This window comes from Chanodichthys erythropterus, chromosome 12, assembly GCF_024489055.1.
Source record: "Chanodichthys erythropterus isolate Z2021 chromosome 12, ASM2448905v1, whole genome shotgun sequence".
Classification (NCBI taxonomy): domain Eukaryota; kingdom Metazoa; phylum Chordata; class Actinopteri; order Cypriniformes; family Xenocyprididae; genus Chanodichthys; species Chanodichthys erythropterus.
The window spans coordinates 39,138,047-39,162,352 of NC_090232.1; the positions used below are offsets into that span (position 1 = coordinate 39,138,047).

General features: G+C 36.4%; 2 protein-coding genes across 2 annotated transcripts in view; one reads left to right on the top strand and one right to left on the bottom strand.

Annotated features, from left to right (window-relative positions):
* Window positions 1–1,506, bottom strand: part of neurl1aa (neuralized E3 ubiquitin protein ligase 1Aa) — an 88,174-nt gene extending 86,668 nt beyond the window's left edge. The window contains exon 1 of the mRNA XM_067404816.1: window positions 943–1,506. Within this exon, the coding sequence (XP_067260917.1) occupies window positions 943–1,024 (82 nt within the window). The 5' untranslated portion in view covers window positions 1,025–1,506. The remainder of the gene's footprint in view (window positions 1–942) is intronic.
* Window positions 1,507–3,530: 2,024 nt separating this feature from the next.
* Window positions 3,531–24,306, top strand: part of cfap58 (cilia and flagella associated protein 58) — a 144,443-nt gene continuing 123,667 nt past the window's right edge. Inside the window, exons 1-7 of the mRNA XM_067404945.1 lie at window positions 3,531–3,636; window positions 5,579–5,839; window positions 6,009–6,157; window positions 6,424–6,580; window positions 12,705–12,899; window positions 13,194–13,331; window positions 18,236–18,395. Of these exons, the coding sequence (XP_067261046.1) occupies window positions 3,628–3,636; window positions 5,579–5,839; window positions 6,009–6,157; window positions 6,424–6,580; window positions 12,705–12,899; window positions 13,194–13,331; window positions 18,236–18,395 (1,069 nt within the window). The 5' untranslated portion in view covers window positions 3,531–3,627. The remainder of the gene's footprint in view (window positions 3,637–5,578; window positions 5,840–6,008; window positions 6,158–6,423; window positions 6,581–12,704; window positions 12,900–13,193; window positions 13,332–18,235; window positions 18,396–24,306) is intronic.

Consider the following 24,306-nt stretch of genomic DNA (forward strand, 5'->3'; position numbering starts at 1 on the left):
ACATTTTGGGTTATATCGCAACCTGTTGGTTTGGCATGCTCTTGACAGTGCTTAGCATGTTTTTGCATTCATATGGACGTGATTTTTTTATATTTTTTATATCAGTTTATACAAAAATCTCAGTGTACATGTGGACTAGGTCTAAAACATCAATGTCCAGTTTACTTGTCATGATTATATCGCTATTAAAGGTTAAAATAAATGATGTTTCAGGTTCAGGAGGAAGTTCTGGAGGAACATGTTTAGTAAATGATCACCCAATCAGTATATAATAGCATCCCTCCATCACCCTGACTCCTCACTCTCGCCTGCTTTCTATCCCAGCCAGGGATACGGGCTCAGGCCAAATTCCGAGCTTAGACAAATATGCATACTCTTTTACTCTATCTGATTATTTATAAGTGTGAACTCGTAAAAAAGTTAGTTTAACATTCTCCTAACCTTATTTTTACTCACAATATGACATTGTTTTAACGTTTATTTGTAATATTTCACCAAGGTTAACGTCAACATCATCATGAACAAATTACATCATAAGGATGTACTGACAATGTTCTTAGAATGTTTTTTCTCAATGTTATGACAACACTCAAGTAAAAACAACACCATAAATACACTCCAAGAACATTGTCCCAAGAACGTTATGAACATTATGAGAATGCATATCAAATATTAGCTACATAATGTTATAAGAACATTCTCTAAATGTTATTTAAAGAACGTACATAACCTTTACAAAACATTAGTGAAAGTTGTGGGAACGTTTCCTGCATGTTATCTTGAACTATCATCAAGGTGGTAATTTTTTTTGGAACATGGTAACTGGTCAACCAGCTAATAGCTGACTTTAAGCAGCTAATATTCCAAGAAATATCTACCAGTTCAGGTTGGATTTTCCAGCAGGGAAATCCAACTAGAATAGAATAGAATAGAAATACTAACCTTTGTGTGAGTTTGGAAGTCTTTGAAACCTGTTCTGCTGTCCCCTGTGCAGTGCTCTGATTCCGGACACACTGTTGCCCATGACTGCTGCTGCTGATCTCCAGATGTTGCACTTCGAGCGTCAGGCTCTAATAACTCACTCTTATCGTCCTTCTCTTGGTTTGTTCTTGCTATTATGTCCGTGACAAGTCGGATTTGAACCGACTACAGATCCACAAGTTTTTCTCTGCTCGATGAACTGTCATTGAAAAACACATCAGCCGCCCAAACGCGCCCAAGCTGCAGGTGAAAAGACGCGCGTTTGCGCTTCGGGAGAACGCACAAGCCACACAGAGAGGTTTGCAATGAACGAAATGGAAATAAATTGGATATTTTATGTAGGTCAGCTCAAAAACGATTTGATTTGCTAACTTTTGTTCCCTCGGATGTTTGTTTTGTCATCCTGCTTTGGTGAGTTTTCCCTCCATCGGGGATTTAACGCGCATCTGTCGCCTTTGCTTCTACTTTAGATTAGATCAAATACACTGCCTCAACCATCAGGATAATGTGTCATCATAATTATGTAATCCACTCACCTATATAATTTGGCTACTACTGGATGTTCCCTTATACAGAGTATATAAGCCAACCAATCAAAAATGTGTATGAACATTTTTTGCTGCAATATCACACTTTAATAGCTCAGGTGTCGACGCACGAAGTCATGACAATGTGTCACTTATTGTCGTCAGAGACTCAACAGTATACTTCAGGAAAATATGAACATAACATCCAAGAGAGATCCAGAACAGGGAACAGCCAAAACATCGTAATAGTCACTCAAAGTTGCACATAGTGTTCTTATTTTTCAAGCTATTGTTTTCAAGTATTCATAGAATGTCAACATGGAATTTGCATAAAATGAGAAACAAATGTTCTATTATTATTCAGTAAATTTGCACTTGATTATATAAACCAACCAAATATATAAATATTATTATAAGGCATGTAATAAATTAAAATATACTTTTTGCATATATTCTAATTTGGAAATATTGGAATATATGCAAAAAACGTTTTTTTATTAATAAAAATGTAATTATATTTTCTTTGGTAATATTTTTATATAATATAATATAATATAATATAATATAATATAATATAATATAATATAATATAATATAATATAATATAATATAATATTTTGTCTTCCATATAAAGACATAAACTTGTGTATCCCAGAAAATACTAATACATTTGGGCTAGACACAAGTGACTCAACTGATCTCTAGGAACTTCCACACCTCTCATTGTGTCATCTGACGTAATTCAGCATGGCTATGGACAGTGAAGCGCAATTATAAAAAGATGAATATAACATTGCCAAATTATGTAATCAGCATGTTGCTTATCTGAGTACATGTGCAGAATTAAGGTAGGATTGATAGGATCTGGGCCTGGTTACTTGTCAAACTGAGAGCTCTTGAGGTATAATTAAATGCCAAACATGTTCCTGTTATATATAGGGAGAAGTGGGATAGTTTTTGTTTTTGTACTGATATTGATTTTTTTTTTAATGATATAAAATACATTTTTACTTCAATTTAGACTATGATCTTCGTTTTTTTTTTTTTTAAATCATGTCACCTTAAGGTGGATAAGCTGGTATTTACAACATAGTTTAGTAGATGGCTTGTTACTAGTCTAAGGTGGTCTACCAGCCCTAACTAGCTTGGTCAGGATCAGCTAATGGCCATAAATGTCCAGCAAAGTGCAGCTAGAAAACATGCTAATGCTAACACACCATAGGCCTATTCTCATGTCTGTACTGTACAATCTGTAAACAGTAGGCCTAAATGTTGAAGCTTTACCTGTTAGATGACACGGTTCATGTTGGCTTATAAAAGTTTGATGATTACTGACTATCAGAACAGTTTTAAAAAGTGTCCACCTTTACCTTACAGCTAGTACTTACAGCATATCCTTACATAATGTACCTTGTCAACCATCCTTTAAAAACACCATAAAAGTTTTAAGTAGGTGATTTCCATTCTGTTAGATGTTTAAGTTTGATGATCCACTATGATGTCAGATAAATTAAACCATTTTCAGAATGACACCCTTATGGCAATTATTAATGACGATTGCCATCTTCATTTTTACAGGGCAATTGGTCACAAAACTCATTTGTCCCACTTTCTGAACTCACCCTATGCTGTACATATATTTAAACGAAATCGGTGATACTGAGAGTTTAACAACACTTCATTTTTCACTGCTGCTTGTTACAAGACATTGATTGCACTGTGTAAAGCTGCCACCTAGTGTAAAAGACAACACATAAACAAAGCAGGATTCATGCACTAAAAAACTTCTATATGGCAGCCTCCCTCTACTCAAAAACTTTGATGAACATTACAAGTTTTACTCATTATTGTTAATTTCAGGTGTCTTGTGTCTGTAAAATATTTTCTCAATAATGTTTTACTGTATTGAGAGCGCTATGTCCCGTTATTATCACTTGATGAACCGCGAAGTGCTTAGTGGGTCGCGGCTGCCAGGCAACGAGGACGCGTATCCCCGGCGACCAAAAAACAGTCGTGCGGGTTGTTGAAGCAAAACACGCACAGTATGCGTTTTACAGTTTATTAATCACAAAACAACAACATTTTGAGGGTTTTTAGAGGGGACGGACAAACGACCGCTATGGAGGAGGTATGTTAAACTGAAACTTTGGCTTTGGTGTGGAGTGAAATATAAAGACTTATGGATCTTAGCTATTAGCATCTCAAACACTGAATTCTAAGTTAGCTGTGGGCTCAGTGAAATGTCTTTCATATTTAATGCATTCCACTATATTCTGAAGCATATCCGTGTTTCAAGTTGTTAGGTGAAGTTAACGTTTTTAAATTAGGCTTCAGTCTATGCTAGATGAAAATAGCTGTAATATACGCTAAATAGAATTCTATTTAATACAAGATAATAAACAATAAAAGCATTTACTTGGTCAATTTTATTAAACCTCATTTTTATGAGCCTTTTCCAGTTTGATGAGATGTTTTTAGGTACATTTTGTAGGTTTGTCAACGTTTAAAACATGAATGTGGTTTATGCTTAGTGAACACAGATGCACTTAAGATTTCTTGATTTGAAATGATATTTTAAAAGAACACGAATTGCAAATTATCTGAAAATGTCTCACTTTAACTGCTTTGCCCTATTAATAACATAAAACCTTTTTTATTTTTTTATTTTTTTTTTTTTACCACTAATTACTAGTCTTGTTGACAGTTACTGTAACATTTCTTATTTTTCTCACCAATTATTTATTTTCCTGCTGGAAACTGCCTCAGGATTTTTTTTTTATCCCATCAATATTTTGTATATCTTTTAAGTGCTGAGAGATCTGAAATGATAATTTGAAAGAATGATGGACTACAATCAATAAACTGTAATGTTAGCCTGTATTTAGATGGATTAGACAATGCTCCAGTGTATGATTCTTTTCATTTTTTTTCTGTGATGTTTTCTCCATGAAGCCTGCAAACACTCCAACAGTATTAAAGGGTTAGTTCACCCAAAAATGAAAATTCTGTCATTAATTACTCACCCTCGTGTCGTTCCACACTCGTAAGACCTTCGTTCATCTTCGGAACACAAATTAAGATATTTTTGATAAAATTCGATGGCTCAGTGAGGCCTGCATTGATAGCAATATAATTATCACTTTCAATGCCCAGATAGGTACTAAAGATATTTAAAACAGGTCATGTGACTACAGTGGTTCAACCTTAATGTTATGAAGTGACAAGAATACTTTTTGTGCGCCAGTAAACAAAAACAAAATAATGACTTTATTCCAGAATATCTAGTGATGGCTGATTTCAAAACACTGCTTCATGAAGCTTCAAAGCTTTACGAATCTTTTGTTTCGAATCAGTGGTTCGGAGAGTGTATCAAACTGTCAAAGTCACATTATTTCAGTAAACGATGCTTCTTTATACAGTGTTTCAAAGCGTTTCGAAATTTCAATGGTTCACGTGACTTTGGCAGTTTGATACATGCTCTGAATCACTGATTCGAAACAAAAGATTCGTAAAGCTTCGAAGCTTCATGAAGCAGTGTTTTGAAATCGCCTGTCACTAGATATCGTTGAATAAAGTCGTTATTTGTTTTTTTGCCGCACAAAAAGCATTCTCGTCGCTTTGTAACATTAAGGTTGAACCACTGTAGTCACATGAACTGTTTTAAATAGGTCTTTAGTAGCTTTCTGGACATTTAGAAGTGTTAATTATCTTGCTATCAATGGAGGCCTCACTGAGCCATCGGATTTTATCAAAAATATCTTAATTTGTGTTCTGAAGATGAACGAAGGTCTTACGGGATTGGAACGGCATGAGGGTGAGTAATTAATGACAGAATTTTCATTTTTGGGTGAACCAACCTTTTAAAACCAACACATGTTGCCGGCTCTTTGTTCTTTGTGTTTGATCATTTCAGTACACCATCAGCAGAGCAAAAGTAGGCTTGCAAACTGTTACAAATCTGCAAGGCACAGACTCACTTCAACTTATTTACAGTACACTGTCAGCACAGGTTTTAAGTTATCAGACAGCATCTTATGATGTCACACTTATGCTTTTGAATACATTTTCAGGCCGAGGACAGCACTTTTGAAACCATGGACATAGACACCCAGGAGGTTTTAAATGAGTTATCTGGAGATGAAAAATTCGAGAAGTTTCGTGTGGAATATGAGAAGATCGCCAAAGCTCTGCAGAAGTCCCACATGAATGAAAAGAGACTGATGGCTAAATGCAGGGAGCTGAATGCAGAGATAGTGTCCAACTCTGTCAAATTATCCACAGCCACGAAACTAGCAGATGAAGATCAAGCCACAATCAGCACCCTTAAAATGGTACCCTAGCTAGAAATTATGGCACTCTATAAAATGGATGTTGTGTTTATTGTGTCTTTAAACTTAAACATGACGACCCCTGAATAATTTCCTCATACCGTAATATTAGGCTTATTTTAGAGCTGTTGCCACATCTTTTGCCCTATCTGTGTATTTTACTGGTGATTAGGAAATTGACAAGGCCTGGAAAATGGTTGAAGCTTCACATGAAAAGGAGTTGCAGGCAAAAGAAACAATCCAGAAACTAAAGGAGGACATAACCAATCTCAACATGCTAGTTGAAAAAGGATCTGAAGTCTTCAAGGGCCAAGAATACAGGTGAACAGTATTATACAACTATACATTCAGTCTATTCTCAGTATTCTGGTAGAATAGAGGCAGTTAAGTATCATGCACGCTTTTATCTTACAGATAGCCTTTTTGTATGCCTGACACAATTCTTCTTCTAATATTTATTTTTATTCTTAACCCTGTGCCAAGGTATATTCTGTGTGATGGCCTTCAGAGAAACTATAACCTTGTTGAGGTGTTCTGGCGGGGATGGAGAACAAAGCTTGTTCATAAATCTTTTTGAATGTGTCTAGCATGGGTGATCTGTTAAAGATCAAAGAGGAGCTGACCAGTCAGAGAGACAAGCTGCTGTCAGAGGTGGTGACACTCCGGGAGAACCTCACTAAAGCCACTGAGGCTCAGCATGAGATAGAGGCTGAGAAGAACAAAGCCATGGAACTGATTGCTCAGGTAATACATAAAAAGCTTTGTATATGACGCCACTGGGTCTTTTGATAACATTAGTGTGCAGAGTAACTGCCATGGCATTTTATTAGAATTATATTATATTTGGTACAAGAAAACACACACACACACATACATACAAAAACAAGTATTCAAACATATAATTGGCTCTTTTCATCACTGACATCAATATCAGCAGTGCTTTACTACTGTTTTTCTCATTTTAAGGCCATGAAAATGTTTTAGGATTTCAAATGTCTAGCTGTTTCAGCAAATCAATATTTGAAATATGGTGCCTGGTGATTGTTACTCTTCAAATTATGCGTATTTCTAGCAGTTCTACTCTTGACTCTTCATATGTTGTGAGAAATGGAACTTAAAGCTTGTGAATGTGGCACTTGAACTTGTAAATTTGGACAGATTGGTTCTTCTGTCACCTCCCTGGCAACACTAGCTTAAATTGTTTACTGTGTATAACACAGTAAGAAAATCAATAAGTGGCCTGACAAACCACTTTAAACTCTGAATGTATTCCATCCAAAAGTGCCTCCAAAATTTAAAGGTTGGAAGAGTCAAAAATACTACTCATTTGCAACACACTTTAACTACTGGCTGATACTAATGATATATATGTCTCTGTGTTAGATAGACAGACAGACAGACTGACTGACTGACTGACTGACTGACTGACTGACTGACTGACAGGCAGGCAGGCAGGCAGGCAGGCAGGCAGACAGACAGACAGATAGATAGATAGATAGATAGATAGATAGATAGATAGATAGATAGATAGATAGATAGATAGATAGATAGATAGATAGATAGATAGATAGATAGATAGATAGATAGATAGATAGATAGATGATCGATTGATAGAGACAGACAGACAGACAAATCGATAGACTGACAGCTTGACAGACAGATAAACAGATATGTCTAGACAGATAGACAGACAGACAAACAAACAGATAGATCTAGACAGATAGATATATAGACAGACAGACAGACAGACAGACAGACTGATAAACAATAAATAGATAGACAGACAAACAGACAGACAGACTGATAAAGCGATAGATAGATAGATAGATAGATAGATAGATAGATAGATAGATAGATAGATAGATAGATAGATAGATAGATAGATAGATAGATAGATAGATAGATAGATAGATAGATAGATAGATAGATAGATAGATCTAGGCAGACAGACTGACTGACAGGCAGATAGATAGATAGATAGACAGACAGACTGATAAAGCGATAGATAGATAGATAGATAGATAGATAGATAGATAGATAGATAGATAGATAGATAGATAGATAGATAGATAGATCTAGGCAGACAGACTGACTGACAGGCAGATAGATAGATAGACAGACAGACAGATAGACAAACAGATATGTAGGCAGATAGACAGACAAACAAACAAACAAACAAACAAACAAACAAACAAACAAACAAACAGATAGATCTAGACAGACAGACAGACAGACTGACTGACTGATAAACCAATAAATAGATAGACAGACAGACAGATGGATCTAGACAGACAGATAGACAAATCGATAGATAGATAGATACATAGATAGATACATAGATAGATAGATAGATAGATAGATAGACATACAGACAGACAGACATACAGACAAATCAATAGATAGACATACAGACAGACAGATAGAGCTAGGCAGATAGATAGACAGACAGACAGACTGATAAACCAATAGATAGATCAGACAAACAGATATACTGTATATAGACTGATAGACAGACAGACAAATTGATAGATAGATAGATAGATAGATAGATAGATAGATAGATAGACATACATACATACAGACAGACAGACAGACAATTCGATAGATAAACAGACAGACAGACAGAAATACGGACAAACAAACAGAGAGATCTAGATAGATAGAAAAATCGATAGACAGATAGATAGATAGACAGACAGACAGACAGACAGACAGACAGACTGACTGATAAACCAATAGATAGATAGACAGATAGATAGACAGACAGACAGACAAATCGATAGATAGATAGATAGATAGATAGATAGATAGACAGATAGATATATAGATAGATAGATAGATAGATAGATAGATAGATAGATAGATAGATAGATAGATAGATAGATAGATAGATAGACTATCAGACAGACAGACAGACAGACAGATAGATAGATCTAGGCAGATAGATAGACATATAATATTTGATATTATTTTCTTCTATTATACAGATGTTTTTATTATTGTTTTATGTATGCTTTGGCAATATTGTATTATTTACAGTCATGCCAATAAAGCAATTTTGAATTGAATTGAATTGAATTGACAGACAGACAGATAGACAAACAGATATATCTAAACAGACAGACAGACAGAGACATACAGATAAATAGATAGATAGATAGATAGATAGATAGATAGAAAAACATACATACAGACAGACAGACAGACAGAATGATAAACCAATAGATAGACAGACAGACAGATAGATATACAAACAGTCAGAGAGAATAACCTAACCCTTAACCCTATCAGTTAACCCCAAAAAGACAAAAATAATGATTTTCCGAAAAAGACCCAGCTGCCAAGACCAACATCATAGTTTTAAATTAGACAAAATGCTCCTTGAGCACACGCAGAACTACACTTACCTTGGCATGAATATTAGTAACACAGGGAACTTTAATAAAGCTGTTAACGACCTGAAAGACAAGGCACGGAGAGCTTTTTACGCTATTAAGAGAAATATTAAAATTGACATCCCAATCAGAATCTGGATAAAAATAATCAAATCAGTAATAGAGCCCATCGCGCTCTACGGGAGTGAAGTCTGGGGCCCACTCCCAAACCAAGAGTTCACTAAATGGGACAAACATCCAATAGAGACTCTACAGACCGAACTATGCAAAGTTTTGCTCAGAGTACAGCGCAAAACCCCAAATAATGCCTGCAGAGCAGAATTAGGATTATACCCACTTATAATCACAATTCAAAAAAGGGCCATTAAATTCCATACCCACCTAAAAAATAGTGATAAACAGACCCTTCATCACAAAGCCCTGAACTACCAAGAGCTGACACCAGGAAGAAACGCCCTCGGCCAATTGGTCTTAGAGTTGACTACACAAACAACAACATGTCTGACTGAAAATAAAAAACTTAGCCAGACCAAATCAAATAATTAAAACACAAAAAGAAAAATACCTAAATCATTGGACAGATGCAACAGCCCTACAAAGTAAATTGGAATGCTATTTGGCCCTAAACAGAGAATATGAATTGGCAGGATACCTGAGTACAGTGAGTGACCCTAAACTGAGAAAAGTCCTGAGCATGTACAGACTCAGTGAACACAATCTCACCATAGAGACAGGCAGACACAGACAGACCTGGCTACCAAAGGAAGACCGGCTATGTCCCCACTGCACAGATAATGAAGTGGAAACAGAACTGCACTTTCTGACATCCTGCCCTAAATATGCACAAATTAGGGACGCTTTCTATCCCTATTTCACAACCCACCACAAAGACTTTCATCAGAGATCAAATATGGAAAAACTCCCATACCTGCTAGGAGAAAGCCCAGCAAGCTCAAACCTGGCTGCCAGGTACGTGAGGTCCTGTCACGACAAAAGAGCCTCCAGCGGGACAGAACTACCAACACACTCACTAAATGCCTAGAGACACTTCTATAAATATTCTAAGATTGAACATTTTTATTGCAATTTTATTATTATTATTGCTATTTTATTGCTGATTTTTTCTTTCTTCATTATTATTATTTTATTTATTTATTTATTTTTATTGACTGTTATTAATGCTTTGGCAATGTAAGGATTCCTTTCTCCATGCCAATAAAGCTATTTTTGAATCTTTGAGAGAGAGAGAGAGAGAGAGAGAGAGAGAGTTCCATGAGAGATGGTCAAACTTGAGTTGAGCTCCAGATAAATTGTGAGAAAAAGATATGTTGCCAGTAACCTAGAGAAAATAGGAGATTCAACATAAAACATAATCTAGACAACATCTAGACAAAGCTTTTGTTGAATTAGGACAGTTTTTTTTTTCACCTGAATTCACCTGAATCTGAGGAAAATTCACAGGACAACCCTCTGCAGAAGAGGGTATTCATCTTTGAAAGGGTAACATATCAAGCAACATAAACAACAACAACAACTAAGAAGAAAACTTACAGGAAAAGAGAGCTAAAAGCATTTGAAAAAACAGTGCTATATATCTCTCATTGGATATTTGCTTGAAAGAACATCACAGAAAGACATTTTGGACAAAACAGGAATTTTGGAATAAAAAAAAAATCATCTTCTCATAATCAGTGAAAAGTCATATTTTGGCTTATTTATTATTTTTCATTAATATTATCTTCACTGAGAGAAAAAACAAAAAAAAACAACAAAAAAAAACTGGCAGTTATCTCAGTTGATTGTGTTTACATTCTAAATCAACTATGGCCAGTATATCATCTTGGCACCGCCCCTTCTGCCCTCAGAAGAGTTCTGAAGCCTCCAACCAGAGCGTTAGGCCTAAACAACACCAATATGTGGAGGTCATCGCACTGCACTATCCCAAAGATGTCACAAATGAAACAGTACGGAAAGTCTACAAAAATAAAAGACTGACTGACAACCCAGAAACACTTTTTGCAGATCTACATAAAGATGGCAACATAAGTAACCTGATATTCTACACCAACAAGCCCCATGTATGGCACAAGGCCATCATTAGGCACTACCCCTCTGCTGAAAGAAAAAGCATTTGTGGGAGTTTCCAGCTAAAAATAAGAAATGAAGAAGACACAAATAACACCAGCGTTAATATCTACAAAACAACAGGTATAGTGGTGGTAAAGAGCATCAATGGGGTCTTTGAACAAGACTCACTCAAAGACAGAGCACAGAAAGAGACCATAACCAGTGACCAACTAATCACTTCTGAGGAGTCAGTCTCCCACACCATCCACACAGATGAGGATCAGACAGAACAGAGAGACCCTTCGAGCATAAACCAGACCAAAGACCCTCATTCTCACTGCTATACATGAGGGAGATGTTCACAGAGCTAGATGGAGAAATGGTACAGCTCAAGGAGATGATCTTTTCCTTGGAAGAAGTTCAGACAACAGACCAGACCAGCAACAGCCCCACAGCCAAGCACAGCAAAAAGGACAGCCTCAGGAGAGAGCTGTCCACACTGCAGACTGAAGTGGAGGAACTTCAGCAGGAGAGAGAGGGGCTAAGGTCCCAGCTGGACACACTGGAAACACTGTTCTTACAACACACTGAGATACACAGGGCACAACTAACAGCAATGAGGATGGAAATAAGAGCACTGAGGCAGGACAGAGGAGCACAGCACAGCGAGTTCAGCTCATCAGAGGAACCGGTGGAGCAGGACACCCTTCACCCTGATCACAGCTCCCAAGCAACAGAGATTCAGCACAGCCAGAATCTTCCTCTCCCATCAGACACTTCCCTCACATCACACTCAGATGACCCCTCCACATCGACAGAAGGAAAACTGAAACCAGAAGTCACTCTTTTAATTGATTCAAATGGGACATTTATTGATGAAAAGAAGCTCTTTCCCAAACACAGAGTGGCCAAACTCTGGTGTCCGAACACTCAGTGGCCAAACTCTGGTGTCCCCAAGCCATATAATAATCCATACCGGCACAAACGACCTGAGAGCCCAACAGGAGAGGGTGGCTACATCACTACAAATAGTGATTGAAAAGGCCTCAACCACCTTCCCACATGCTAAAATTACCATCGCCACACTGAAAATACTTACCCTAAGACTTACCCCCTCACCCGACCCTGGACTTCACATGCCTCTACGACCATGTCCATCTTGTACAGACAGACAGACGGATCTAGACAAACTGACAGACAGACGATAGATAGATAGATAGATAGATAGATAGATAGATAGATAGATAGATAGATAGATAGATAGATAGATAGATAGATAGATAGATAGATAGATAGATAGATAGATAGATAGATAGATAGATAGATCTAGACAGGCAGACTGATAGGTAGACAGATAGACAGACAGACAGACACAGTCTCTGAACAGAACTGTCTCTCTTTCACAGCTCCAGCAGGACATCCAGGTGCGTCAGAATGAGGTTCAACGGGAGACCAGGAGGAAGGAGAAGTTGGAAAAGGAAGTGAAGCAGCTTCAAACTGACCTGGAGTCCAGACAATCAGAGATTAAATCACTCACGCAGCAGAGCCAGCGTCTGCAAGATGATCAGCAGAAACTGGAACAACAGCTCCAGGAACACAAAGTAAGAGATTCTGATCTAGTGGATAGAGTGACATGCACAAGTATCACAAACAAATCAAGTGGTAGGATGATCTTAGTTTACGACCATAACCCTAAAAGAAAACTTTCTGTATACAAAACTTAATGGACATTATTTCCATTTGAGAACCTATAAATGAAAGGTTATCAGATTTAGCTGATATCTGAAGACATTTTTTAACAATATTGTTCCACAGAATAGCTAAGTTGGAAACATACACACATGCAGAACTTGTGACTATGACCATTGAAATTGAATTTGTGTTCTTGCTGACAGACTATAAATGAGAAAACCAGTAAAGAAATGGAACAACTCCAACATCGCAACACTAAACTCCAGCAGGATAATGAACAAAACTCCATCAGCCTAGAGCAACTCTCCCAACAGAACCAACAGCGAGCCTCAGACCTGAAGGTACACATACACACACTTCTTTAATAATTAGCTATCTAAATGAGGACACACTATGGACTTCGGTTGTTCTAATAAAAGGGAATTATAAATGCTACAAATTTCTAAACTTTGTATATAATATTAGTTAGTTCATTTGTTTTCCAAAAAAAGATACCCCAGAATGTGTTTTTGCAGATTTTCATTATGGAATTATTTAGCAGAGAATTATTATTTAGTTTTTCTAGAGGAGATCATTGACTGGTTCCCTATAAGGTAGGTAATTTTAGATTTTAATAAGTCTGTGTATCCACTTGTTAAGTCGTGACGTAAGGAACGCCGTTTCTGGGTCCAAGCCTCATCTCATTTCACTTGAGAATGCCAGCGACGGCTGTTTATGAGCACTATTCATTAATATTAAACATCAAACATTTTAAAAAGTTAAACATTTTAAATACAGTCTACACAACAGTCTATGTGCTCACAGCATTACAGATATTAATATTTTTTAACGATTTATAAAAGATGAATCACTGTCTGGCCATCTGGAATTTTGGTATGGAGTTAAAGGTTATGATTATAATTTTTTTGTAGTATTACACCAAATTGTGTGTGTATATTAGCACCGTTTGTTGTTTTTCTTGTGGTACGAGATGTCAGACTTAACAACTGCCGCGTCAGACTTGAAGGGTTAGTTCACCCAAAAATGAAAATTCTGTCATTTATTACTCACCCTCATGCTGTTCCACACCCGTAAGACCTTCGTTAATCTTTGGAACACAAATTAAGATATTTTAGTTGAAATCTGATGGCTCCATGAGGCCTGCAAAGGGAGCAATGACATTTCCTCACTCAAGATTCATAAAGGTACTAAAAACAGTTTAAATCAGTTCATGTGAGTACAGTGGTTCAATATTAATATTATAAAGCGACGAAAATATTTATTTATTTATTTTTTGCTTCTGGAAGCATTGGAGCATTATGAATCAGTGTATCGAATCTGCTGTTTGGAGCGCCAAAGTAACATGATTTCAGCCAATGGCGTCATGAAGCAGTGTTTTGAAATCGGCCATCTCTATATAAGTAGTTTTTTTTAGTTTTTTTTGCGCACCAAAAATATTCTTGTCGCTTTATAATATTAATATTGAACCACTGTACTCACATGAACTGATTTAAATATGTTTTTAGTACATTAATGGATCTTGAGAGAGGAAATGTCATTGCTGGCTATGGAGGCCTCACGGAGCCATTGGATTTCAACCAAAATATCTTAATTTGTGTTCCGAAGATCAATGAAGGTCTTACAGGTGTGGAACGGCATGAAGGTAAGTAATAGATGACAGAATTTTCATTTTTGGGTGAACTAACCCTTTAACAACCGAATACACTGTGTCCCAAAGTATTATGCAAGTGACATATCAGTAGGATTTTAGTACATTCAGATATTAGTTTTTCAAAGAAAGTGTTTGTTTGTTTTATTTCTCATATCTTTTTAGATAACTGGTCAGACAAGTTTCTTAAGTATTTTACCAGGTCTTCTCAGGTAAATGGAAAACCTTCTTTAAGAGGTTGTTCCACATTATTAAACAAGTCACAGTTCCCATGCCATATGGGGAGGAAGAAAGATCTTTCTGAAGATGAAAAGCATGAAATGGTGTAATGTCTGGCAAAAGGCATGAAAACAAATATTTAGCGAAAACTGAATAGAGATTATCGAACTCTCAAAAGATTTGTGGGCAAGTTTCTGTCAAACAAATTAAGGAACATTCCCGTGAAACAGATTAATTGTATTAAAAGGGCAGCTATAAAAAAAGCCACTTTTGAGCAGCAAACAGATATTTGAAGCTGCTGGTGTCTCTGGAGTTTCAAGAACCTCTCCATGCAGGCTGGCAGTTGTGCGTAAGTTGCATTTCAGCCACCCCTAACCAAAGCTTATACAGAGAGAAATGTTTACAATAGGAGTAGAAATACTCATTTTTTGACAGATGCCGTACTACAGTGGATGGTCTTAGATGGATGGATTTCTGGATTGGTAAATGGCCACCCCGTTCCAGACTGTGACATTAGCAAGGAGGTGGCGGATGATTTGGTGATTTGGGCTGGAATACTGGGAAGTGAGATGGAAGGTCCCTTTAGGGTCTCTGAGGGTGTCAAAATGACTTCTGTAAGAAATGTGGAGTTCATAACTGACCATTTTCTGCTATGGTATAAAAAGAAGAATAGTACCTTCTGAAATTAAAGGATTTTCATGCAGGACAATGCACTATCCCATGCTGCAAAAAAGAAAAAAAGGGTGACCTCTGACCTGATGTATGACGTAGACAAAGCTTAGGTTAGAACTGACGAATGCGGAAGCACAGAGGATAGAGCAAACCAAAATGGCAGTCATGAATTAGAAGGGATTATCTTGGAGTATTTCAATATAAAAAAAGAGGAGCTACAGTCAAACCAAAAATTATTCAGACATTTTTGATATATTTTTACTAGTGGGTGCAGGACACTATAGTTCATTTATGTAAGTGAGGATAGCAAAATAAAGTAAACTGTGACATATTATACCCAAAAATTCTTCATACAGTAGACTACTAGTAAAAATGATAAAAATGTGGAACCAAAAATAATTCAGACACTTTGACCTGACCATGTTTTGCTTAAGTGTTATCTGACATAATTAAGATATTTTTTTTTTCTGACACAGTTTAACTCTGAGATCTTGTCATATTTTATTACCATTTTTTTAAACTATACTCAATAAACTGTATTAATGAATGAAATGTTCAAGGTGGTTGAATACATTTTGGTTTGACTGTATGTCCTACATCATATGTCGTCGGGTCAGAGGTCAGCCATCCGCCCGAACTCGACTCTCTCCTGAATGCACGTATGGCCATTACATGAAGCCATTGATTATAGTTTATATGATGAATAAATCAAACAAACTCTTTCTTTGAAAAACTAATATTATAATCAGAATGTTTATTGTACTGAAATCCTACTGATATGTCACTTGCATAATAACTTGGAACACAGTGTGTATTAAGCACGTTAAATTTGTGGCCACCACGGATGTCCCCAAATGGAGATTAGCTAAAGTCTGAGGACAGTTTTGTCTGCATAAGTGCATGCAGTACTTCAGCACATTCCATTAGAAGAATGAACAAATCTCTGCTCTACACTGATGCATATAGTATTTGGCAATCAATTCTAGGCATCAAAGACACACACACGCACACACACGCACGCACGCACACACGCACAAACACACACACACACACACACACACCTACAGATTTATGGAGCTGCCCTCTTTAAATCTGACAAAATTGTCTTGTTCTTATATAATTAGAGCTCTAGAGGATGAAGGCTTCTATTCCTCTTCCTCTCCCGTCAGACTAGTGATGGATCTTTCCTGCTCGAAACTTCCGTCAGGCTTCCAACTGAGTCACAGCGGGGGTTAATATAGCAAATGTTACATTTAATGAAATGCCCTGTATTCTCTTTGTCCTGGCTTATATTGTGGTGGCTTGAGTCTGGTGGGAGATTGTTGGGTTGAATACACCTCTCTGCAGGATATGCTAAAGCTGTATTAGGAATTCTGTTTAATATGGGCATGTCTTTTGTCCTGTAGTATTGTTGACCAATAAGGGAACAAAAAGCTAAAATTCGGTTTCACAAAGACTGACTGAACATGTGAGGCTTTTTTCTTTCTTCATTTCCACAAACCAAATTTCCCTATTCTATTTTATTGCACCCATTCTGTAGTGCTGGCACTCCAGCTCTCCCTGTGAGTCAGTGATGATTGCAAACCTCATGGTCGCCACAAGGGGGCACAGATTCAGCACCCTAGATCACTCTTGCTCCTAATATGTGTCCAGCTTATTCTCCAGCAATTAGCATTTACATATTTATGTATTGGCATTTATATTAGTCAGTTAATCAGGTAATTCAATTCACAGTGATGATATAATCAAATAAGCTCCCACAGTGCCCACTTCAAGCAAAATGGCATGTATAAAGTATGCATTTAATTTACACTAGTAACATTCAAGTTTTTAAGTTTTTTAAAGTTTTAATTTGCTTATAAATAATACTTTCATTCAGAACATATGCATTAAATTTATCAAAAGTGAGAGTAAAGACTTTTTACACTGATGTAAAAATGCTGTTTTTTTTTAACTTTCATTAAATCATCCAGGAAAAAAAATGTATCATATTTTTTACACAAATATTAAGCAGCACAGCTGTTTTCAACATTGATAATAATAAGAAATGTTTCTTAAGCAGCAGATCATCATATTAGAATGATTTCTGAAGGATCATGTGACACTGAAGACTGGAGTAATGATGCTGAAAATTCAGCTTTGCCAACACAAGAATAAATTACATTTTAAAATATAAGTACAAATAGTTATTTTAAATTGTAATAATATTTCACAACAATACTGTTTTTACTGTATTTTTGATCAAATCAATGCAGCCTTGGTGAACATATAGGAGACTTCTTAAAAAAATAGAAGTACTGAAAAAATGTGTATTGTAATTTTTTTTTTTACCTTTAGGGGTATAACAGCTTATCACTGGGGCAGTACCCTTAAAAGGGACAATTTTGTACTTTATCAACTCCTAAAAAGCTGCATTTTAGCACCTATAGTAGTAATATGTACACTTAAGGAACTTCTATGAACTTTTATAAATATAAAATTACCTTTTATAAAGGTACAAAATTGCCCGTTTTAGGGTACTATCCCAGTGACAAGCTGTTGTACCCCTAAAGTTACACATTTTTTTTGGTTAGTTTGGGCTTCACATGTACTGTATACACACAGACACTCACACTAATGGTTCATGTTCAATTCATGTAAATGATATGTATCTTGAAAGCGCTATACAAATAAATGTGAACTGAATTCATACCTTGTGTGGTTCAGATGAAAGAAGAGGAAGTAACCCAGCTGAAACAGGAGATCGCTAAGCTTACAAAAATGAGAGAGGGGGTGCAGAGGAGACTCAGACAGATTCAGGAGCAGAAAGTGGAGGTGGAGAACCAAAGAGAAACACTCCGGAATCAGATCATTGGAATGGAGAGAGGCAAGAACACACACACACACACACACACACACACACACACACACACACACACACACACACACACACACACACACACACACACACACACACACACACACACACACACATACACCTTCCTGTCAGGCTCAGTTGAATCGGTATGAATATGAAATGTCACTGTAGTGAAATGAATTTTAACTTTCATGTGGCATAATTATACATTCAATCAAATGCTTTGTAATTCTGCAGCTCTGTTCAGATCTTTACAGCTGACGGACACTGTGCGATAGGATTTCTTTCCATGCATCCTTCTGGGGACTAATTTATTTATGGACAGCAGGACAGAACTTACTCCCATGAAATAAAAGAGTGATGCAACATACTCTCATTTTCAGATTTCATTACAACTATAAGCTAAGAAATAATTAATTCTGAAATCATACTGGTCATAACCTATGACTACTAAGTATGCACAAACGTACTGATTTCAAACTTACTGATGCAAAGCGTGTTATTGTGTGTGTTGTCTTTTAAAATGATGTGTCATGGGGTTTTAACTGAAGTTTTTTGAGTTCTTTTGAGTTGAGTGATTCGTGCGTTGGATATTATAAACACCTTGCATGGCGAATCAAAAACCCGTCCAGATTCAAAATCTGTAATCTTTTTATTTTTCATATGATCCGTTTGGCTCCCATGACTGTTTTTAGCCAGGCAAATATTACATGAAATAAAAGCAGAACTCTGCCACTGACAAACCAATATCTTTCCAGCTGTGATATCTGCTGATTCTGTGAGGGAAAAGTTCACAAAAGTAAGACAAAACCATGAACAATTATACACGCATCTTGAGCATTAAAAGCACGTATCTACTTGAGCATTAAAGCACACGACAACAAAACTAAGCCAACGCTTAGAATAAACAGAACAATATCCTCCACTGGTGTGTACACTAATATCTAATATATTTATTGTTATAGTTATCTTTGTAGTTATCGTTCTTGGTGTGAACAGGCCTTTTGTAAAAGGATTTTTTTGAAGTTTGTAAATAAAAGTAAGAATAAGAAGAAAAAAAAAGAGTATTGGAGTACTATTTCAGTACTTTCTACTTCAGAACAGTTTTCCTTTTTATATTCGGCAGGCTCCATCTATCGAGGTTTTTAGGTCTCAGCTGAAAACGCATCTTTTTAACTTAGCTTTTGAAGTAAGGGAACCCTGAGCATCGGAAACATTTCTTTCTAAACTGATCTCATTGGACAGTTTCTATTTTGGTGCGTTACAGTGTTTAATTTAATTAATTTATGCGTGTGTGTGTGTGTGTCTGTGTGTGTGCAGGCATGGTATATGTTATTATTTTATATAATCTTTTTTTTTTTTTTTTTTTAATTTTGTGGCACTTTGGGCAACAAAGTTGTTTTCAGATGTGCTATATAAATAAATAAAAGCTGAAGTTAAAAGCAATTAGTGAGTGAAAATAGCTTGAAAGGAAATCCTACACGATTTCTTGTTTCAGTGTACTGCGATATATTTTGGCCTGGACTAAGAGAGGTTGAGAAATGGACAAGTGAAACTAAATTATGATATTTTCTGGGAAAGAAACCTTGACTAACATTATCAAGAAGGCTTCAGGGAAGACTTCTCTATTCCCCATCCTTTCAAAACACCTCATCATTCTTTCTTTGTTCTCTTTCTCTTTCTAAACACAGGTAATTAGTTTTGAAGGAAGATAGTGCTTAGAGTAATTATATTCAAACAATGAATACATCTAATTTCATTTTTATTTATTTATTCATTCATTTGACCTCTTTACTTTCCTCTCCACTTCTCTGACTTTCATTTACTGGCACATACTGTCCTGTCCTTCTTTGGTTCTTCCCTATACTATTTTAATACCTATTGTAGGTTTTTGGAAGGAAACTGATACTTGCATCAGTTTGTCTTTCTCTTTGTCTCGGTTTGTGTCTTTTTACACAACACTGTCTCACATTCATATGTATCTCTCTCTTTCTTTTCTGATATTAATCAGTCCCCAATATGGATTTTCTCTCTCTCTCTCTCATTGGTTCCCCATTGAGCTGATGGCGACCTAACATGTTGTTTACCAGGCACAAGCTTCTCATTATTTAAAGTAGTACTACAGTCAAGTTTTTTGAAAAATTGGGTTGCGGATAACTACATCAAAGCTGTTGAAATGGGCAATTTATTTTTTAAATATTTAAGTATTAAAGTATTTATCTGGCACATAAAGCAATAACGATCCCAATTAGCTTGGTGATCTTTACTTGAACAAATAAGTTTGCACAAAATAAAACTATATTACATAACCAAGTTGGAAAAATAAAGACCAGCAGCATGTTACACATTAGTTTGTTACCAAAAAAGTAAAATGATGCAATTGAAATCAAATCTTTCCTCTGACTCAATTGTAACCATCTTATTTATAAAAAAAATATGCTACTGACTCTACATTATTGAGACAGATCATGTTTGATTATTAAATCAGTTTGTCTGACTCTAATCTGCACAGTACAACAAAAATCACAGTGCAAAAAATGTGAAGCTTCAGAGAATATTTACACATTTCAGTCTGTGTGATAGTGCAAACTTCAGAGAAATTGGGAATAATTTACAGTTTTATTTTTAAATCAAGTCTAATTATCATTAGATCTCATTTGGGTGTCCGCCACAAATGAACTGTATATTTGCAAGTGTTGTGATATCCAGGCTCCTAATTACCTCTCATGCTAATCCTAAAAAAATAGGCACAGGTATTTAATATAATTTACTGCTGAGGCAATGTCTTGAGGGTTTTTGCTAAATTCTGCCAGGCTGAGCCGATCTCATGCCCTCACTCCAAAAGATATCCACTCCACATTAATATCTCACTCCAGAGATATTAGTAATCACAGAGTCACAAAATGATTGACTGGGAAAGTGTGTTTCTGGGGTGCATTTCCCAAAAGCATAATTAGCCAACTATGGTTGCAAGTTCCATCGTTATCAGCATAGTTCAAACATAGTTTTGATGAACATTTCACAAACAGCATTGCAGTATTGGTGTGGTTGGAACGACAGCTCTCGATCTGTGGTTAGAAGCAAAGATTCTTGTTTGCATGACATGTGGGCTTAATAAATCCTTATCTTGAGCATGTTGACATTCAGTACAATCTATATTATTTATTTAGAATGCAAATGTCATTTACGTCTTTTAGTTTGTCAAGAGATTTAAAGTGCTCTTTTTGAAGAGTGCGTATGTACGTGCTCTTGTACGTAAGAAGGAGCCTATTATTGAATCTGGAAATAAAGCAAAATAACATGAGAAAAATGAGAATAAGTCCTCAGATCACATGTCCGTCAGTTATAGCAAAATATCTGTCCTTAATTCGATCACAAACATATTCATTAAAAGGAGTTTTTACTCCACCACTGCATGATATCATTAACCAACGTGGTTGAACGACAAATTCTGCGACAATATGGTTTCGGGAAACAGTTGTGACTAGCTAGTTGATTTCTTCAATGTTGCATCGTAGTTAAGAAGCAACTTAGATCGTTGTATGGGAAATTTAAGACACCTATTTTAATGGAAACTGAATTCATGACATTACAAAATGCTTGCATTATGTTTAATGCTTGCAATGTAAACGTTTCTTTGTCAATAAAACATTGCTATGTGTGACATATGAGCTCATGTCAAACCTGTAAATTTATAGCTAAATTTTCCACCATTACTAATATTTCCTTGCACACCCACAGAGGCCTTGGGAGTGTGCGCAGCACAGTTCCAGAGTAGTAAGGGAAAGGAAACATGGCGGCATTGGACTCCAGGGTGATAAAGTAACCCCAGTCTCTGTATCTGATTTATGTTCAGAGCTCAGACTGCTTATCTGGAGGCGTAAAACAGTCTGTTTATTTGTGCTTTGTAAGGAATAATATAACGAAACAATAAAAAGGGGAAATTAATGGAACAAAATGACATTAACTATCAAGTTTCAAAACCAACGTTTACAGGATCAATGGGGATCACGTTGTAATTAGTGGGTTGCGACACAAAAATGGGTCGAAGGTCTGTTCTAAAGGCATTGTGTATAGGAGGGACGAAATGATGCAGATAATAAAGTTCAGCTAACCATATAATTGTGCATAGGGCAGCAAAATAAATAGGTCTATCTACTATCAATTAATAGTGAAAAAGGCTTATCATTTGTTGCGTACATCAAAGGACAAATGTATCACTTAAAAGATTAGTTCACTTTCAAATGAAAATTAGCCCAAGCTTTACTCACCCTTAAGCCATCCTGGGTGTATATGACTTTCTTCTTTCTGTTGAACACAATCTGAGATACTAATATCCTGATGCATCTGAGCTTTATAATGTCAGTGAACAGGGGTCACGAGTACGAGCTGATGAATGTGCCATTTGAGAATTACTGTGTGCTTATGTTTAAACAATATCCAGTGTAAGCATTCTGTCTACTGAGAGTCTATTTTGAGGCAGGATTGTGTGTTAATATCTGAGATGCACTCCTGTGGTGAATGAATGTTCTTTAACAGATTGGACCCAGAGTCCTTCTGTCTTCCATCTCTTGCTTCTCCCCTCCACACCTGCTCACCTCATCCTTCTTCTTCCAGACACTATGACCTCTTGCCAAAACCAGGATCCATTACTCTGATGATACTCATGTTCTGTTCCTCCCAGCTGAGCATGTGAAGATAGATTTCTCAGGAGACTCTATGCAGGAAAGGCAGTGGATCCTAATGGTTTCAGCTCCAAGTGTCTCATGGGGTAGATATAGTGGTAAAGATCTGGTCTGGTAACCAGAAGGCTGCAGGTTGAGCTGTCACCATTGAGCACAGTACTTAGGTTGCTCTAGGAGGACTGTCCATGTAAAGTTAGTCACTTTGGATCACACTGGCTAAGTGATGAGATCTGTGTAGACAAGCTGAGCGGAGTGTTGGTGCTTAACCTCAGTCTTACCTTCCGTCATACAGGCTGCACTGCTCAGAGAGACTCTAGAGCCAATATGGCTGGACACTTCCATCAGTCTCATCAATTATTGACCATCTAACCTGTAATCTAAAGAGCTTTGTCTGGGTAGATTGCAACACAAAAGACCTGCCTTATGCAATTCTTTTTACTTCTTTGAAATAATTGTTGACTATGGTAAGATGTAAATGTATATGCCTATAACATGAATATGTGAATGTGAACTTTCAATGAAAGTTGTGTGGCTGTTTCATAAGGTTTACTGTCTAGAAACAGCAACAGTTTCTTATACTCTAAAACCACCTTACATACTCAGATTTTATATTGGACACCAAGTGGTGATTGAGCACAGAACCAGATTTTTTATCATTATTCTTAGAAAATAAAAAGATTCAGTGGGTTTCCATACACTTAGTTTTAAAGAACTCTTTATTTAAGTCTTTTCTAGTGATAAAGTATGTGTACAAGCTGTTTAATTCATAAAATGTAATCAAAATGAAAAGGAATTAAAACAAAATCAATTATTTAAAACTAAATCCATAAAATCATCCTATGATGGGAAATCCTAAAAGTTTCTATATATGAAGGCCTTACAGAACAATTTAAAGGGTTAGTTCACCCAAAAATGAAATTCTGTCATTTATTACTCACCCTCAGACCTTCGTTCATCTTCGGAACACAAATTAAGATATTTTTGATAAATCCGATGGCTCAGTGAGGCCTCCATTGCCAGCAATACAATTAACACTTTCAATATCCAGAAAGCTACTAAGGACGTATTTAAAACAGTTCTGTGATGTGTCTACAGTGGTTCAACCTTAATGTTATGAAGCGACAAGAATACTTTTTGTGCGCCAAAAAAACAAAATAACAACTTTATTCAACAATGTCAACTGAAGGGCGATTTCAAAGCTTTACGAAACTTTTGTTTTGAATCAGTGGATCGGA